This window comes from Castor canadensis, chromosome 8 (assembly GCF_047511655.1).
Source record: "Castor canadensis chromosome 8, mCasCan1.hap1v2, whole genome shotgun sequence".
Lineage (NCBI taxonomy): Eukaryota > Metazoa > Chordata > Mammalia > Rodentia > Castoridae > Castor > Castor canadensis.
The window spans coordinates 15,435,307-15,452,124 of record NC_133393.1 but is presented as its reverse complement, the minus strand read 5'-3'; the positions used below and the strand labels follow the sequence as shown (position 1 = coordinate 15,452,124).

At 47.4% G+C, this 16,818-nt stretch overlaps 1 protein-coding gene across 2 annotated transcripts; it reads right to left on the bottom strand.

Moving 5' to 3' along the window:
- Positions 1-2,324: 2,324 nt before the first annotated feature.
- LOC109682169 (trem-like transcript 4 protein) lies at positions 2,325-16,678 on the bottom strand. Of its 2 annotated transcripts, XM_020157293.2 has the most exons (6): positions 13,107-16,678; positions 12,536-12,865; positions 10,438-10,513; positions 8,888-9,012; positions 6,941-6,999; positions 2,325-5,908 (listed from the first exon to the last, which is right to left on the bottom strand). In XM_020157293.2, exons 1-6 carry the CDS (start codon positions 13,162-13,164, stop codon positions 5,684-5,686), a joined length of 873 nt encoding a protein of 290 aa, XP_020012882.1. In that variant the 5' UTR covers positions 13,165-16,678; the 3' UTR covers positions 2,325-5,683. The 2 variants fall into 2 exon arrangements, with proteins under 2 accessions (XP_020012882.1, XP_020012883.1); XM_020157294.2 differs by lacking the exons at positions 6,941-6,999; positions 10,438-10,513.
- Between the last annotated feature and the right edge of the window lie 140 nt (positions 16,679-16,818).

Here is a 16,818-nt window from a genome sequence, read left to right as displayed (position 1 = left end):
TTTAGAATTTCCATTAAGAACTTTTATTTGAAAACATCCTAACTCTTAGAAGAAATTACATGGTTTTCACTAAACCATTTCCTCCTAAGAATACAGCTAGACCCTATCTGCCAGTGTCCTATGCTGTCAAAGGTGACCACACAACTTGATTTTAGAGGAAATGAAGTCTGCCACTTCCAGGTCTGGCCCATAGAACCTCTTGTGACATCTTCCATGTTCTCTCTCTCCTCTCATTTGCTGCCCTAATATAGATGGTCCCACAGAGGGTTTGAGGCTCTGGAGGTGACAGAGCCTCTAGCAGGAAGGAACTTAGGTCCCTGGGTGACTGCATGGAACAGAGCCTTCTCACCAACCTGTGGGTACTGTGACAAGAGTGAGAAATAGTCTTGTGTCAGGGTCTTTTGTCACCATAGCTAGCTCACTCTGACCGATATGCTATGGAACACACAGTTCTCAGGTGACTTCTCTGCCTTCTTCCTTGAATGCTCTCCTTGCTCTGTCACCTAAACAAAAGGACCAGGGTTCTCTGACTAGAGGTCAGAGACCCCTCAGCATGGTCTCTCTCTGGAGTGCCAGACTCACCCCAGCTTCTTCAGCCCTGCCTCGCAGCAGTACAGTATGTAAATGCCTCTAAAACTCAGCTCCTCCCCCAAACATCTGCTCTTCCAACTCATCTTTCTCTGTCACTCTCAGGCCATCAGTTATACCTTGTGTGTTTTCAATCCCCATTCCCCCTCAGCATTCACATCAGACAGAAAGCTGTCGCTCCTCCTCTATGCTCCCCATCCTCCTTCCCCAAGTCTCTCATGACTATCCTGGAGCCCTGTGGTGGCAGTGCCACTCTCCCTCCTTCAAACTATAGCACCTAAGATGATGTCCACATCAGTTCTTGCTTGGTCTATTGCACTAGCTGTGTTTAAAAATTAAGACATTTCAAACATCCAGAAGAGAATAGAAAATAGTATTCCTAATACTGTACCAGTTGACTTTGTCAAACCATAATATTTGATGTGGTGTTTATACACAATGGAATTTATTCAGCCACAAGAAGAATGAAATTTTGTCATTCGCAGGTAAATGGATGGAACTAGAGAACATCATCTTAAGTGAAGTTACCCAGGCTCAGAAGACCAAAAATTGTACGTTCTCCCTCATATGAGGATTATAGACCTAAAACAAATGCAGTAATGTTATTGGATGTGGGTCACACGCTAAGGGGAGAACACGTACAGGAGGAATAGGGAAAGGTAGGAAACCTAAAACTTGAATGTGGTTGATGTGCTCATTGTAGAGGAGTGAATATAGTAATCTTGGACTGGCAGAGGCCGCTATGGGAAGAGGAGTAAGAAGAAGTGAAGAGGTCTGGACAAAAGATGAACCAATGTGGGTTGTAATACACAAATGCATGGACACAGCACAAGGAATTTCCCTGTACAGCTATCTTTATCGCAAACTAGCAAAATGCCGTGTTTTTCTTCAACAAAATCAGAGAACAAGAGGGCAGAACAGGTTCTGCCTGGAAGTGGTAGGGGTGGCCCAAATAATGTATACACATGTAAGTACATGTAAAAGCAATAAAATAAAAATTTTTAAAAAGGAAAGGAAATAAAGGGGGGGGACTGGGGGAAATGGTTCAATCCTAAGAAATAAAAAGCCTATCTTACCTCTCACATTGTAGTAAATGGAATTTTATGGTAAATGTAGTTCACACTAAAGGTTACATACAGAGCTACGTTTAGTTTTTTTTCATGTGCACGTTTAAATGTTTTCCCTCTGCCTCTGATATAACAGAAACCTGATATCAGCACATACCCCAAATGGTTTTAGATGCATTTTGACAGATTGCTTAATTCACACATGGAATTGTATACTTTCCTATGATTATTACCTTGGACTCTCAGAACTCAAAAGTGTTAGGTCATATCTCAACCTGTCTGTCTATGACCATGTATCTAAGTGTGTCTATGAAGATATATATTTTTAACATAAATCACTGAAGACATATTTGAAGCCCCCAGCCAGTCTGCTGGATATAAATATATCTGGGTCTTCAAATTTTTTCCTTGTCTGCTTTATTTTTACCTAAATATCAACTGAAATTGGTCTGTCCTTTTTATTGATTTGAATAAAATCTTTATACATTAAGGCTACTAAAACCAGTCATATTGTATTGTCTTGCATCCCGCACGAGTTTGTCCTAGAAACCTAACTGGGGACAATGGGAGATGCAGAAAAAGACAACAGACAGAAGACCAAACATGCATAAAGCTGGGGCCAGGTAGGCTGGGCGCTCAGATGGAGACACACCAGCCCCCTCCACCTCCAGTGAGTTTATTATATACAGTGGCAACAGGAGGTGGAGAGGCAGTTCTTGGGGAAGTGGGGATGACATTGCAATTCTCGGGAACAGGAGGAACCTGTGAATACTTCTGTCTGAAGGTAAACATCTTAAGAAAAACAGCTGTACTTCATCTTGCCCACTTCTGCAGCTGAGGCTGTGCCAACTCAAGACTGCAGTTTATTTGGCATAAGTATGCTTGCTCCCTTCTGTGGCTTGGGGCTGTGCCAAACTCAAACCCGCAGTTTATTTGATACACCTGTGCTTAGGTACTCCACTCTCCACAGTATTGCAAGTGTCTAGTTATTGTCTGTGGTTCACCCTTTCATCTTGTTTCTAGTATCATCTTTGGTACCAAAATTTAATATAATCAAACATTTTGTAATTTTTACCCTTTCTGGTTTGTGCTTTTGATGTCTTACTTCAGAAATCAAAAAAATCAAATAAAAAATGCATTTTTTTGTCTAAACATTTTATTGTTTGGCTGTTCCCCTTTAGGTTTATAACACATCTGAAATTTACTTTTGTGTAAGACATAAGGTAGGAATCTAATTTTATTTTCCCCATATGGATAGATGGCTGTGTCAGCACCATTAAATATTCTATCTCCTCCTGGTTCACAAAGCCAACTCTGTCAAACATCACTCCTCTCAATTCTGTGCCTCAGCCAATTTTCCATTCCAGGATTGCACATATTATTACAACTTTATAGCAAGACTTGGTCTCTGGTAGAGTTAGGTCATCTCCTTTCCCCACAGCCTTGTGTTCCAAATTTGTCTTGGCTGTTTGTTTTGGCTTTTTTGTAGTTAGATAACAAAATATCTCAAACCTTAGTGGCTTAAGACAACCACTAAAAGACAAATTGGAGGGGTTACCTACCAAGTCATATTGTTAAAGAGCAAGGGAGACAAGGCCAATGGCCAGCCCACTTAGAAGTTGCAGGAAGACCCACAGGGATACTGCTCACACAGTGGGGAGCCCAGACATATGCAGTGGGTCTCCCAGGTCTCCAGAACACTAGTCCCTTCCCTCCTCCTCCTCAAATAACCTTCCTATGGGACCTGGATCCCAAGGGTATCTTGGTGGTTGTGGATGCCTGAGCACTGGGACAAGAGAATGGTGTCCATTCCTGAGGTCGAAGCTCTGGAAAGGGACCTCCAGGCCTTTGTTGGTAGCAGGAGCAGGGTGGGAAGGAGGAACCCAAGGCCTCTTATCTGGGGCCGCTGGTTAATTGGGAATCTCTCTTGAAATTCCCAGTGGAGTCAGCTGTACCCCTGGAAGTTTGTTTCACAAAAGGTCATGCTTCCCACCCTGTTCTAACATTCCTCTGGCTGTGGCCATAATTGCTTTGTTTTGGCCTAAGGAAACAGGGGCATGGGGTCAAGGATCTACTCTTTACTATGTGACTTTGAGAAATAACTTAACCCCTCTGTGCCCAACTTCATCTGTAAAACAGGCGAAAGTATTTATCTTATATGAATGCTTGAGCCATGAGTCCATGTAGAGGAATCTGGCATATTATAAACACTCCATATGTGCCGGTGTCCAGGAATTAATCTTTCTATCTTCATCCCTGAGCAAAGAGTCTGACAGAGGTACCCCTAGTCAGCTCCAGGAGCTCCAGTGTGAGAAAATCCTTCAGATTTCTCATCCCCCAGCATGGCCCCTGGTCTGCTGCTAGACCAGCTCAGGCATGAGACTCAAGTCAGGAAACACATGGTAAGGATGAGTGTACATAGACTCAAATGTAAACCAAGAGTAGAGGGGCTATTAAGAGTCATGGAGGACCAGTGGTCAAGTGAGGTCACAAGTCAGTATCAATGACCTCAGAGCAAGGCTGGGTCAGGGTACAGCAATCACCCAACCTCCAGCAGTCAGGTCTGGGCTGCAGAAGGAGGCAGACTTGGGCAGGCAGGGCAGGGCAGAGACCCACAAGTAAGTTGACACTCAGAACATCCCACTCCTTCCTTGTACCTGCCTCCCTCAACCTGAGTGCCTAACTTACAATTCTACATAGTCTGTGTCCCCACGAAGCCACAGATTGCAGACAAAACCACATTCTCAACACTGGGACTGCAGAAGGCAGATGGTGATAGCACAGATGTTGCAGTTGGTTAGAGGTGACAGGAACTTACCCGTCTTCCTCCTAGAGGAAGACCTCATCCTTAAGACCATACTGCCAGACCCCAATCCTCCCACTCCTCTCCTCTCCAACCCCTCCTCCCCTTTCTAGCTGATGCAGCCTGCTCAGTCTCACCCTGTGAGCAGAGCTGATGTCTCATTGTGACTCAGGGCAAGAGAGGTCCTAGTTGATAAAAACTTCCACAAACCAGCTGTCTGAGTAGGATGCAATGAGTTCCTTGTCCTCTGAGAGGTTGAAGTCAAAGTAGAGACTATGTGACACTTTAGCCACACCTCCAGCCCTGTGTAGCACCTTACTGAGGTCTGAAGGAGAGTTGTGTCCCATTGCCGGTTAGGTTCAGTGACCTTTGCAGTCACTTTGGAGAGGTGATAAATCTGCAGTTCCCAACAACTGTCTCCCTGATGGAGCACTTTGCCACCACTTGGCCTGGAGTCCCCAGAGTTCTGTGTCACCCTTTGGTAACATGCAATAAAAGAGACCCTGTGTGTAGCAAAGCCCTGTGGAATGACTTAAGTCCATCCACTCTGAGACCCAGCAGAATGGATAACAGTTTCCATGGAAGGCAGAGGAGCCCAGCTCAGTTTCAGTGGAGCAGCATGGCTGGCTATAGGGAAAGAAGCTCCTTTGCCCCATCCTGCTGGGCAAGGGCAAGTGCAAGAGCAAGAGCTTGGAAGACTCCCGAATGGTGAGTATTGCCCATGTCTCTGGCAGAGTCATAAGAATGAGTAGGAGGGAGTTAGAATCAGAAGCCACACAGAAGAGAAGCAGAGGGCAAGGAGTGGGGGACAGTCCTCTCCCAGTTGGCTTGGAAGCTCTGAGAGGCACCCACAGAGGGGTTTGCACAGTTTGCCACCATTTCACAGCCCCAGTCATTAAGGAAGCAATAGTTACAGAGGGGAACAAGTTACCCCAACCCTTGTCTAGCTGGACTGTGTCTAGAAAAACTTGTCCCAGACCCTGGAGAGGGTAGAGGACAGCAGTCCAGAAACCCACTCTGTGACCCCACAGTCACCATGGCAGTCCTCTGGGTGGATACAGACTTTCTTTTCCTTTGCTCTCCCTTCCTTTTCTCTCTTGTAGAACAGCATAGTCCCTGATAGTTGTGTAGGCCACCTTAGCTATACAAAATCAACCATTGCTGGCAGAGTAGCTCTGAACCTAGTGAGTGTTTGGTACATTTCAATGCCCAGTGAATTCAGCCTTCAATTCCTAGGCTCCCCATCTAGGGCAGCAGATGTGGAGAGTTGGCATCTGCTTCCAGTGATGCTGGCATATTCCACAGACAGGAGAGAGTCAGGTGTGGGCTTCGGGTTGGGATAGGTGTTGACGTAGATGGAGTCCTCAGGACCCACGTGGTTCAGGTGGGTGAGTGAGGCATAGCAGATGGCCCCTGTGTCCTCATCAGATATAATCTTCTGGTCAAAGTGCTGCAAAGCAAAGAAGATAGATGGGCATTGTATGGGTCACAGCTGGAGTGTTGGTACCCTCTGGGTGCCCAGAAGAATAAGAAGTAAGACGAAGTTGTGGTACTGCACAGGTCTGAGAATGAGTGGTTGTGAAATGCTGCTGTCACCATCCGTGGGCTGAGCAGGGTCAGATTTAGCTTACTCAAAATACAGAATCAGGCTCCACCCCAGATCCGTCAAGGCACAGTCTCTAGCAGTGGGGCCCAGGAAACTTTTTCAGTGCTGAGAATGGAACCCAGGGCCTTGGACATGCTAGGAAAAGTGCTCTACCACTGAGCTACATCCCCAGCCCTTGGTTTTCTGAGATAGTCTCCCTGTGTATCCCAGGCTGGCCTGGAACTCATGATCCTCCTGCCTTCACCTCCCAGTACTGGGAACATAGGCATGGGCCACCAACAAGAAACTGTTTTGTCAAGCTCTCCAAGTGATGTTTATGCACACTCAAGTTTGAGTAGCATTGAGCTAGAAGAGAACAGGGTAGGGATGTTGTTTGTAGAATTGATTCCAGCATTATAGAGAGGATTGGACAAGATGACCTTGGATCCTGCCAACCCTGTGGCTCTGTGATTCCAAGAGTCTTTAGTCAGGACAGACCTAAAGGAAACTACCCAGTGCTAAGACCCTACTGAGAGGAGCGCCAAGGGAGCTGCATTGTTTACCATATATTTGCCCCACAATGGTTGGACCAATGGCAGCCAGTCCATAGGCTGGCTTGTGACCTATGTGATGAAAAAAGCTATTTCCGGTGGGGAAGAGGGTGAAGATCAGCCAATCTCTCTCTCGTCTCTTTCTTAAATTGGGAAATCTGAAGATAGGAAGCACGTAGATAGGCACCAGTCAGCAGGGGCATGGACAGTCACGAGTGTGTCAAGGGTTACTGTAAATAGAAACTATGAGCAAGGGCAGGCTGGGAAGTAAAAAACGACAGTAACAACAAATGTACACAGGAAACTTGTGTTCTCAAGTGTCCCAGGAAGGGTCATTCCTACTCACAGTGGTCCCCTCCTTCCCGTTGGAAATACCATCATAGATGTGGTGGGACTCATTCTCACCTGTGAAACAAACAGCCATGGTTAGCAGAGGGGCCTCCCCTACCCACCTCCCATGGAGATAAGGAGGAGGGCAGAAGGGACCCTAACGGAGGACTTGATCAGGGGACAGTTCCTGCCTAGGGAGGTGCCAAGTACCCAGGATAGAATAGCATCCAGTGGCTAATTTGCATAAACCAGGTAAACTTATTATCAATTCCAGGTCACTGAGAATTCCTAATTTAACCATCAAACGGAAGTATAATCTGTCTTCTGACAAACTTACATGTAGTACTGTAGTAATGTCTTTCAAATTTTTGTACCAATAACCACAATGGGAAACACAATTTGCCCCTCAAATACACCCTCTCACACCCACGCACACACACTCACACATATAAACACCTCTCATATTCACATCTATATACTCGCACACACTCATACCTTCTCACACCCACACCTATAAACATTCTCACACACCCCCTCTCGTGCTCAACCTATGCACACCCTCTCACATGCTCCTTAAAGTGTGCAGAACATTTTGGCATTTTGCTGCTCTATTTCGTCTTATAAAAATGCTATCATGAGACTGCCACCAGTGGCTCATGCCTGTAATCCTAGCTACTCAGGAGGCAAAGATCAGGAGGATTGTGGTTCAAAACCAACCTAGGCAAATAGTCCTGAGACCCTATCATGACAAAAATGGGCTGGTGGAATGGCTTGAGGTGTAGGCCTTGAGTTCAAGTCCCAATGCCACAAAAAAAAAAATGCTAGCATGAGCTACTAAATTGGTTTTATACAATTTGAAAAATATGTATACAAAATTTTACAATCCTCTCCTCCCTTAGAATTTTTATAGCTTGAAAAACTAATATCCATGAGCTCCAATATAACTCTGGCCCACTCATACATTTTAGTCTTGTTGTCAACAGAAATGCCTTTAGGGTACATTGTTAACAAGCAGGCAGTACCTACATACTGAACTAACCAACCAACAAAGAAAAGCAAGAAAGGAAGCTGGAGTCTCCAAACTCTAGAGTTCACACGCGACTGATGCTAAAAACTTCAACTTTGATTATTAAAAAGTCTTTGAAGTGCTTTTAAGAAGAAAATTCCCCGCTTAATTCCCCTTTCATTTTTTAATTTTTAAAATATGTTGTATCAAGGGTATAGTTCAGGGGTAGAGCATGAATTTAGTGTGCCTGAGGCCCTAGGTTTAATCCCCAGCACTGCAAAAAAGAAACAAATATTGTGTATATTTAAGTTCTACACTGTGATGTTGTAAGATACATAAACTTAGTGAGATGGTTGCTATCGTAGAAGACATGAACATATCAAGCATCTCATAGCTCCCTGTGGCAAAGCAGCTCTGATTGAGCTGCTCACTTAGCAAAAGTCCAGTGCACAACACCATCATCAACCAGTCCTCATGCTGGCATTGGCTCTTTTGACTTATTCATCCTACATATTTGTTAGCCAATCTCCCCATTTCCTTCACCCACACCAAAGAAGACAAAATTTAAAGATATTAGCAACATTTTAAAAATACCATTAACCAGAAAAGTCTCTACATAAACTTGCTTTTCAACAGCCATTAGACATGAAGATGGCAACGTGTATGCTCCAAAATGGATCCTAGCACTCCTACTTCTAGACGAACGGGTGCAGAGTTGAATTGGCTTTGGATGAGCTGATCACCTGGTGGTGGACCTGCTGGGGATAACTGGTCCACCCCCAGGAGTGCTAGGCCTGCCCCCTAGAAAAAAAGGGAGGGGGCTACTTGGACAACTTCCCTCTCTGGCCTCAGTTTCCTCATTGGTAAAGTAAACGTGATAATGCCTGTGTCAAGGCTGCTTTATAAATAGCTGAGCACTGTGCAGTGGTGCACTCAGAGTCATCAACTGGGGCTTACCTTTCCTGCCTGTTCCTCGCACTTTCCTAAGGTACAGGCCCACAAGGGCAGCAAGACCCAGCAGCAGCAGGATGGCCACGGTGACACCAGCAACGATGAACTTCCACTTCCGGTTGCCAGGAGGGCTTTGGAACAAGGACCAGCCAAGTGAGGAGAGTCAGAACCCAGCCCCACCTCCTGCCAGAACACCATCCCTGTCTGACACCCACAGTCACAGTCACAACAGGCCCACACCATTCCCTGCCTCTCCTAACATCACCCCAGCTGGCTAAGCAGGACCCAGCCTTGAGCCCCAGCTCTGTCCACAAACTGCACAATCTCCAAGCCATCCCAGCTCCATAAAGCAGGGTTGCTGATGATGTCACAAGCCTTTGTTCCGTTCCCTTTTCTGACTATCGCCCCTTAACTTTTCTTCTGGTCCCTGTTAGTGTTTCACCCACCATCTTTGCTTCACCTCATCCCTTCTCCATAAGATGCATATCTAGACCTCCTGGCAAGCAGCTCTGCCAGCTGATAAGGGAATTCAGTCAAAAGAAGGACACAAACATGGGCACCTTGTGCCCGTAGCAGGCCTTTAGGGAAGGTGCTTAGGTGTCAGGGTCAGAAGGGAAAGGAAATGCTTCCAGTGACATCTCTCAGCTCAGCTCCTGGGCCAATCTGGTTTCTGGTTTAATCTCGTGACATGCAATGGTGTGTAAAAGCCCAGGGCTCATGGTGTGCAAGGGAGGTGGATGGAGAGAGCAAAGGGAGGGTAAAGGTTAAGTGCCTGTGGCCCAGAGGCCATCAGGCAGGGGAATAAAGAAATCAGGCTGCCAGGGTTTGGGGGGGCATGGCTCAAGTGATAGAGTGGCCTGCCTAGCAAGTGTGAGGCCCTGAGTTCAAACCCCAGTACCTCCAGAAGGGAGGGAGGAAGGAAGGAAGGAAAGGTGAGAGGGAGAGAGAATAAAAGAGGAAAGAAGGAAGGGAGGGAGGGAAGGAGGAAGAGAGAGAAAAAAGAGAAAAAGAAAAAAGAAGGGAGGGAGGGAGAAATAAATAAATTCAGCCTGCAGATTTTGTAACAGGCCCCACTCTGGGACGGTTCCCCTGTGCTCGCTGAAGGGTGGAGAGGGCCGGAGAGGAGGAGAAGCAGGGGTACACCTACTCTCATTTAATCCTCACAACAGCCTGGAAAATGTGGTTCTAAGCTGGGGGTAGCCGTGTCCCCAAAGCACAACTGGCAATAGCTGGAGACATTTTTGACAGCCACATCGGTGTGTTCCAGAAGAGGTCATACTACTAGCACTTAAAGAGTAAAGGCTGAAGGTGCTGCTAAACATCTTACGACATACAGAATTATAAACCTTGGTATATGATGGGAGTGTTGTTGATTCCATTTTGCAAATGAGAAAACTGAGGCCCAAGGTAGAGTGACCTGAGCTGACCTCTGACCCCCTTTCTATGCCCTAAAAGCTGAGTGTCTATCATAGTGGTAGCCAGGGACATCTGGCACAGGCAGCAGAGGGTAGAAGGTAGTGGAGGGCTAGGAGGTCAGGGGAAGGGGTTAACGGTACCTGTCAGGGACAGGGCTGGTGGCAGAGAATGGGGCTATTGTCATCCTGGTTCTCCTGGTGGTGAGTGGGGTCGAAGCTGTTCAAGAGATGACAGTGAGAGGAGAGCCCATCTGTTCACCCCGCAATCCAGGACTCCCATTCCCACCCCAGCCCTGGGGAAGAGGAGCTCATGAGTGACCCCGGACACCTGCTTCTGCCCTGCATAGAATGTAGGCACTATGCTAAGTGGTACTGATGTCCCTCACGGGACATGCTACCATGCAGGTGGCTTTAGACCAGTTTTTAAAATGTCACTTGGATATATTCTAGAGTCTCTTCTGTTCTAATTTTGAACAATTGTGCACTTTCACTGTCTGCTCGCCATGCCCCTTTTTCCTCCCTTGGATAAATCCCTGCTTATCCGACAAGGCACAGGTGGGGTCATTTGCTCTGTGGAGTCCTCCAGGGGTGGGGGATGCAACCCTAGCCTTCTCCAGTGACCTGACTTCTCCCTTCACTAAGCCTCTGTCCAACAAGCTTCTATTGGGCCACCTACCACCCTGAGCCCTAGTCTTATATGCACACACCCATCTTTCTGGCTGGACTAAGGGCTCTTCCAACACAGAGGAGGGTCTCCAAGCACACACTAGACAAGATGGCTGGGCAGGCTTTGCACCAGAGAAGGGGCAGGGAGGTGCCACTCAAGCTCTGATGGTCACAGAACAATACAAGGAGTTTGTACCACTATGGCTTTCAGAACAAATAGCCAGGGACATCAGGATTAGTGGCAGTCCCAAAGTTGCCGGTCCAAAACTTAAAGGCTCTCACTTAGAGCCTAGGCCCCTGAACCCTAGGCTGCCACACCTCCCAGCTCTGCCTCCCTGCCTAGCTGTCTACTATCTATCCACGTTTCTTGACATCCTCCCCACTGCCAGCTACATTATGGTCCTCTGTGATGGACTCCACAACCCTTTGAGAGAAAGTTGGTATTAGGGTCAAGGATAAAGAAGTCCAGGCATAGTTTTGAGGTCCTTTCAAATAAATAGAGGAGTCCTATTAGTAGTAGCAAAAAAATGTTAAGAGAAACATGAGATGAGGAAGGAAGAAGCAACAGGAAGCCAGCAGGCCTGAATTCGAATGCTGGTTCTGCCCTTAATCAACAGTGACCTTGACACTATTCACAATAGCCAAGTTATGGAAACAGCCAAGATGCTCCAGCACTGACGAATGGATTAAGAAAATGTGGTATCTGTACACAATGGAATTTTATGCAGCCATGAAGAAGAACGAAATGTTATCATTCGCTGGTAAATGGATGGAATTGGAGAACATCATTCTGAGTGAGGTTAGCCTGGCTCAAAAGACCAAAAATCGTATGTTCTCCCTCATATGTGGACATTAGATCAAGGGCAAACACAACAAGGGGATTGGACTATGAGCACATGATAAAAGCGAGAGCACATAAGGGAGGGGTGAGGATAGGTAAGACACCTAAAAAACTAGCTAGCATTTGTTGCCCTTAATGCAGAGAAACTAAAGCAGATACCTTAAAGCAACTGAGGCCAATAGGAAAAGGGGAACAGGAACTACAGAAAAGGTTAGACCAAAAAGAATTAACCTAGAAGGTAACACCCACGCACAGGAAATCAATGTGAGTCAATGCCCTGTATAGCTATCCTTATCTCAACCAGCAAAAACCCTTGTTCCTTCCTATTATTGCTTATACTCTCTCTACAACAAAATTAGAAATAAGGGCAAAATAGTTTCTGCTGGGTATTGAGGCGGGGGGAGAGGGAAGGGGGGAAGTGGGTGGTAAGGGAGGGGGTGGGGGCAGGGGGGAGAAATGAACCAAGCCTTGTATGCACATATGAATAATAAAAGAAAAATGAAAAAAAAAACAGTGACCTTGAACAAGAGGCTTTTCTTCTTGGCTTCCCAGTTTCAGCGATGAGAGGAAGTGATTTCTTCAATAGCACTTGCACCTTGTGATTCAGGAAGGCTGACACACCCACATATAAGAAGTAGGGACACTCTCAAGCAAGAGCCCTTGAGTTCAATCCCCATTACCACATCACACAAAAACATAAATAAGGAAAAAGGAAGAGGAGGAAAAACTCACCTTTAGACACCACAAGATGGATGGTTCTGAGAATGGAAGGAAAGGTCAGAGAATACTCAGAGACTAGGCAGTGATAGAATCCCGAGTCCTTCACCCTGAGCTCAGTCATGGTGACTTTGAAGTAGCTAGATGCAGGATGGTTCTGGATGGAGTATCGCAGCCCCCCAGGCATTGTGTTGGAACTGTCCACTAAGATGGTACAAGAAGAGTGTGCCATTCTCCGACACCAAATTTTCAGCTTTGAGTGTTGAGAAGGTTTGTACTGGCATGTCACAGAGATGGTTGTGCCCTCCAGTGCTTGAAGCAACTCTGTATCTTGTGCCCAGGAGCCTGAAAATACACCGTCAATTCAGAGCGCTCCCCCAGTTGCCCTGAAAGGGCTAAGAGATGGGGGTCCCCCCCTCAGAAAACAACCCTCTTTGTGAATATACTCTAGAGCCACCCTCTGGCTGCAATACCCCCGTTTCCTGCCCTCGCCTTTGTGCTCCCCTCATCTCACCTCTCCATACACCCTTTCTTCCCCCCAACTCCTACCCCATGCGCTTCCCTAAGCCCCCCTCCTCTCCCCTACCTGAGGCCAGGAGCACCAGCAGGATGGGAGATAGCAAGCTTGAGGCCTCCCAGGCCATGGGTCCTCTTCTTGAGCTGGGCTAGTGGGAGGACCTAAGAGGTCAGGGACACCCCAAAGACAGGTGCCCAAATGTAGTGAGATTCAGTCCAGTCCCTCCCTCCCCAGCCTGTGCAGGACAAATTACTGAGATCACATAGGCAAAGGCCTATGTGAGAAGCCTAGAGAGGAAGGAGAGGTCTTGGCCTATGTGCACCCTCCAGCTGCTGGCTCTGCAACTGGTCCTGGAAAGGCCTCAGCCCTGGGACTGGATTGAGGTTTCAGGGGACTCTGAAGCCTCCTCAAGACGCAGCCTCTTATCCTTGTCAAGCCACCTCCCTCCCACGGGGTTGGGAGTGAAGAAACAGAGGAAACCATGGTGAAATAAGCACTTAATCCTCCCACTTCCTCTTCAGCCTCAAATTTCTCCTCCCCACACAAGTAAAGCACTAGCTGGAGGATGGGAACAGAGTTAGGAGCCTTTGGAGGTCTGACCAGAACCCTTAGCCCCAGCGGTGTGAGGCTTCGCCTGGGAACAACTAGGAAGTTCCCTGTGGACCCCAGGAGAAGAGGAGAAAGGAGATGCACATTCATTTTCAGGAATGGAGTCCTTGCAGGAGTGGGAGAGAGCAAAGCTGAAAGGGGAGTGAAGGAAAGGTACAGATGGAGGGAAAAGTCAAGGAGAGGGGGGAGGGGAGCCTTAGCCCCCACAGCATCCCATACTCCCAACTTGCCTGCCCTCCTAAGCATCCTAAATTCTGTGCTCCTCAGCACATTTTAGGAATAGCTGGCATTAGATGAGCTATGGAGGACCAGTTGCCACAGGCTGCTCATTGTTACTAGATAAACAATAAAGAAGAAGGAAAATCCTGTAACAATGCAATGCAGTATGGCAGTCTGGTACAGATTAGCATAGGAGGTGCAAGGGCCCTGGGGAAGAGAAGAGCAGGACAGGACCTCAGGAGAGGTGGACCACAATGGAGGCCACAAAGAAGCCCAGGTTGCCACTTGAGAAGGTCTGGATGTAGGATAAGACTTTAACACTTGCCATAATTGGCCAAGAATCCCCACATTGCTTGGCAATTGATGCAAGCTTTCTCTCACTCCTGTTACTACTACTGAACCTAACTGAACCTAACTGGACCTAACTGGGGGTGAGGAGAGATGCAGAAAGTACACAGGTTAGACAGACAGAAAGTTGAGGCCAGGTGTGTTGGGTGCTTGGGTGGAAATATACAACAGCCTCGTTGCTTCTTATCTCTATTAATCTCTTTCTTTACTCTGCTTCTTTTCTCTATCTTTATTCTTTAAGGCCTCACTCCTTTACAATTCTTTAAAACCTTGCTTCTAAAAGTCTTCTTGTCTATTCTTTAAAGTCTCTTTCCTTAGACTTGCTCTGTCCCATGCTGTCTCTTAGCTGTTCTTTAGCATAATCTCTCTTAAGGTCTTTGCCCCCAGACTTGCACTGGCCCCTGTTCTCTTTAGCTTTAGCAATTCCCCTTCAGCAATCCTTTTCCCTCCAGCAATTCTCCCTTCAGCAATTCATTTTCCTCCTTCAGCAATCTCCCTCCAACAATTTCTCTTCAGCCAAAAAAACTCCCCATCAAAAAGCCTCCCCCATCCAAAAGCCTCATGTCCTCCTTCAGCGAGTCTTTTATACCCAGTGGTAAACAAGGAGGTGGAGCAGCAGTTCTCAGGAAGAGGCATGACATTGTAACAGGAGAAACCTGCGTTCCTGCTTCTAAATAACTTAGGAAAAGCAGCTGAGCTGCATCTTGCCTTCTCGCTCTCTTCTGCGGCTGTGGCTGTGCCAAATCTCAGTCTACAGATTATTTGACATAAATATCTTAGGAAAAGCAGCTGCTCTGCATCTTATGTCCCCATAGGCTTCTACTCCACTCTCCACAGTAAGTCTGTTGGGAAGCAGGGTAACCTGGAGGTGATTTGGCCTTGACAAGATGTCGTCTGCTGCTGAGGCAGCCCAAAGGGAAAGACCAAGCAGACTTCTGCCTCTCTTCCCCTAGCACAGGCAGGCAGACCATCAGTGCTGAAGTCAGGGCTGGCAGCATCCACTCCCTACCTGTGAGCAGAGTGACCAGCATATTCTGTAGCCATTCAGAACTGTAAACCTGAACTTGTTTGCTGGGCTCCATGGAGACAGTTTGTGTGACCGTGTGTGTGTTCTCTTCTCTAGGACCCTTGCACCTCTGTGTTACTTTACACTACTGGGTTATGACCCTAAGCCTGACAACAGGGTGTCCTATCTCCACAGCCTGTAGCTCAGGAAGCATGGTTGTCTCCCACCAATGTGAGCACCATCTCTGGTTTGTCTGAAACCCTGCCAGCCCTACCCCTCCCTACCCTGAGCCTATGGAGACCTGTGTCTCCCAGAGCTCCAGAGAATAGGAAGGAGGATGCCAGGGTTTTGAAGAAAGTGTCCCAGAGGCCACCCAGGCCCACAGGAGTGGGTGAGGTGGGAAATGGGAGTCTGTAGGTCCTTCTCAGTACACCACGTCCTTACTCAGAGTTCCCATAGGGGCAGGCTTCTAGTGTGAGCAGCTTGCATGGGTTCACTTGGTTCCAGGAACCTCCTCATCTGTTCAAACAGGGATGGTTGGTAACTGTCACACAACCCTGCATAACCTCAGGCCATAGTCGAAGGCTCTGCCTGCAAGCAGCACCTACCAGCTGGTATCTGCCCCTGACCTCTTCCACAGACCCTTCCAGTGGAGCCTTCCCAGGGCTCCCCACTGCAACACCCACACTCCCAGGACCTCTTCCAGGCATCACTCACCTCTTAACTTTAGCTTGTACTTCAAGCCTCAGTTGGCCTCACCTCTTCCATTGAAGCCTACCAGTCTGGCCCAAGCCTAGAGGAACCCCAGTGCTCCCATCTATGAAGGACTCCGACATGCCCTGTCTCCTACATGTGGCACCTGTGAGAGAGCCTGGGTGAAACCCAACCACACCATGCCTTCGCTTCCCTTGGAGCTGTGAGCTGACTGAGGCCAGGGCTAGCTGCTGTCCCTTATCTGTGTGCTCTGCCTCCCCCAAAGCTGAGTTGTGCACATGAAGCTGATCTGCACATGCCCTTGACCTAACAAGTGACACAGAGGAGCTTCAGAGTCTTCCCCATCCTCCTTTCCAAATAAAGAAATAGGATTAGAGAACAGTGACTTGCTGAGGTCACACTGAGATGAGGGGCTGTTATGGTTTGAATATAAAATGTCCCCCAAAGGCTCACAGTAGAACACCTGGTCCCCAGTTGGTAGCGCTATTTTGGGAGGTTCTGGAAACTTTAGGAGGTGAGGCCTCGGGGGAGGAAGTAGGTCACTGAGGTCATGCCTTGAAGGTTATACCTGGTCCAGAGCCCCTTCCTCCCCTTCCTCCATCTCTACTTCCCGTCTGCCTTTCCTCCTCCACACACCTCTGCTGCTGTGTTCTGCATCACCCACTACGGGCTCAAAATCATCAGAGCCAAAGACTAAGGACTGAATCTTCACTCCTCACAAGAGGGTGTTTCCAAAGGGGCCACCGTCACAAGCTCCCCTCACTCATGTGATGAGGACACTTGGGAGGAGAAAGGATAAAACACAGAAACTGCATCCTCAGGTCTTGAAAACAGAATGTGAGAGCAACAGAAGTGGAAAGGAAGTGAGGAGCAGTAATGAAGAGG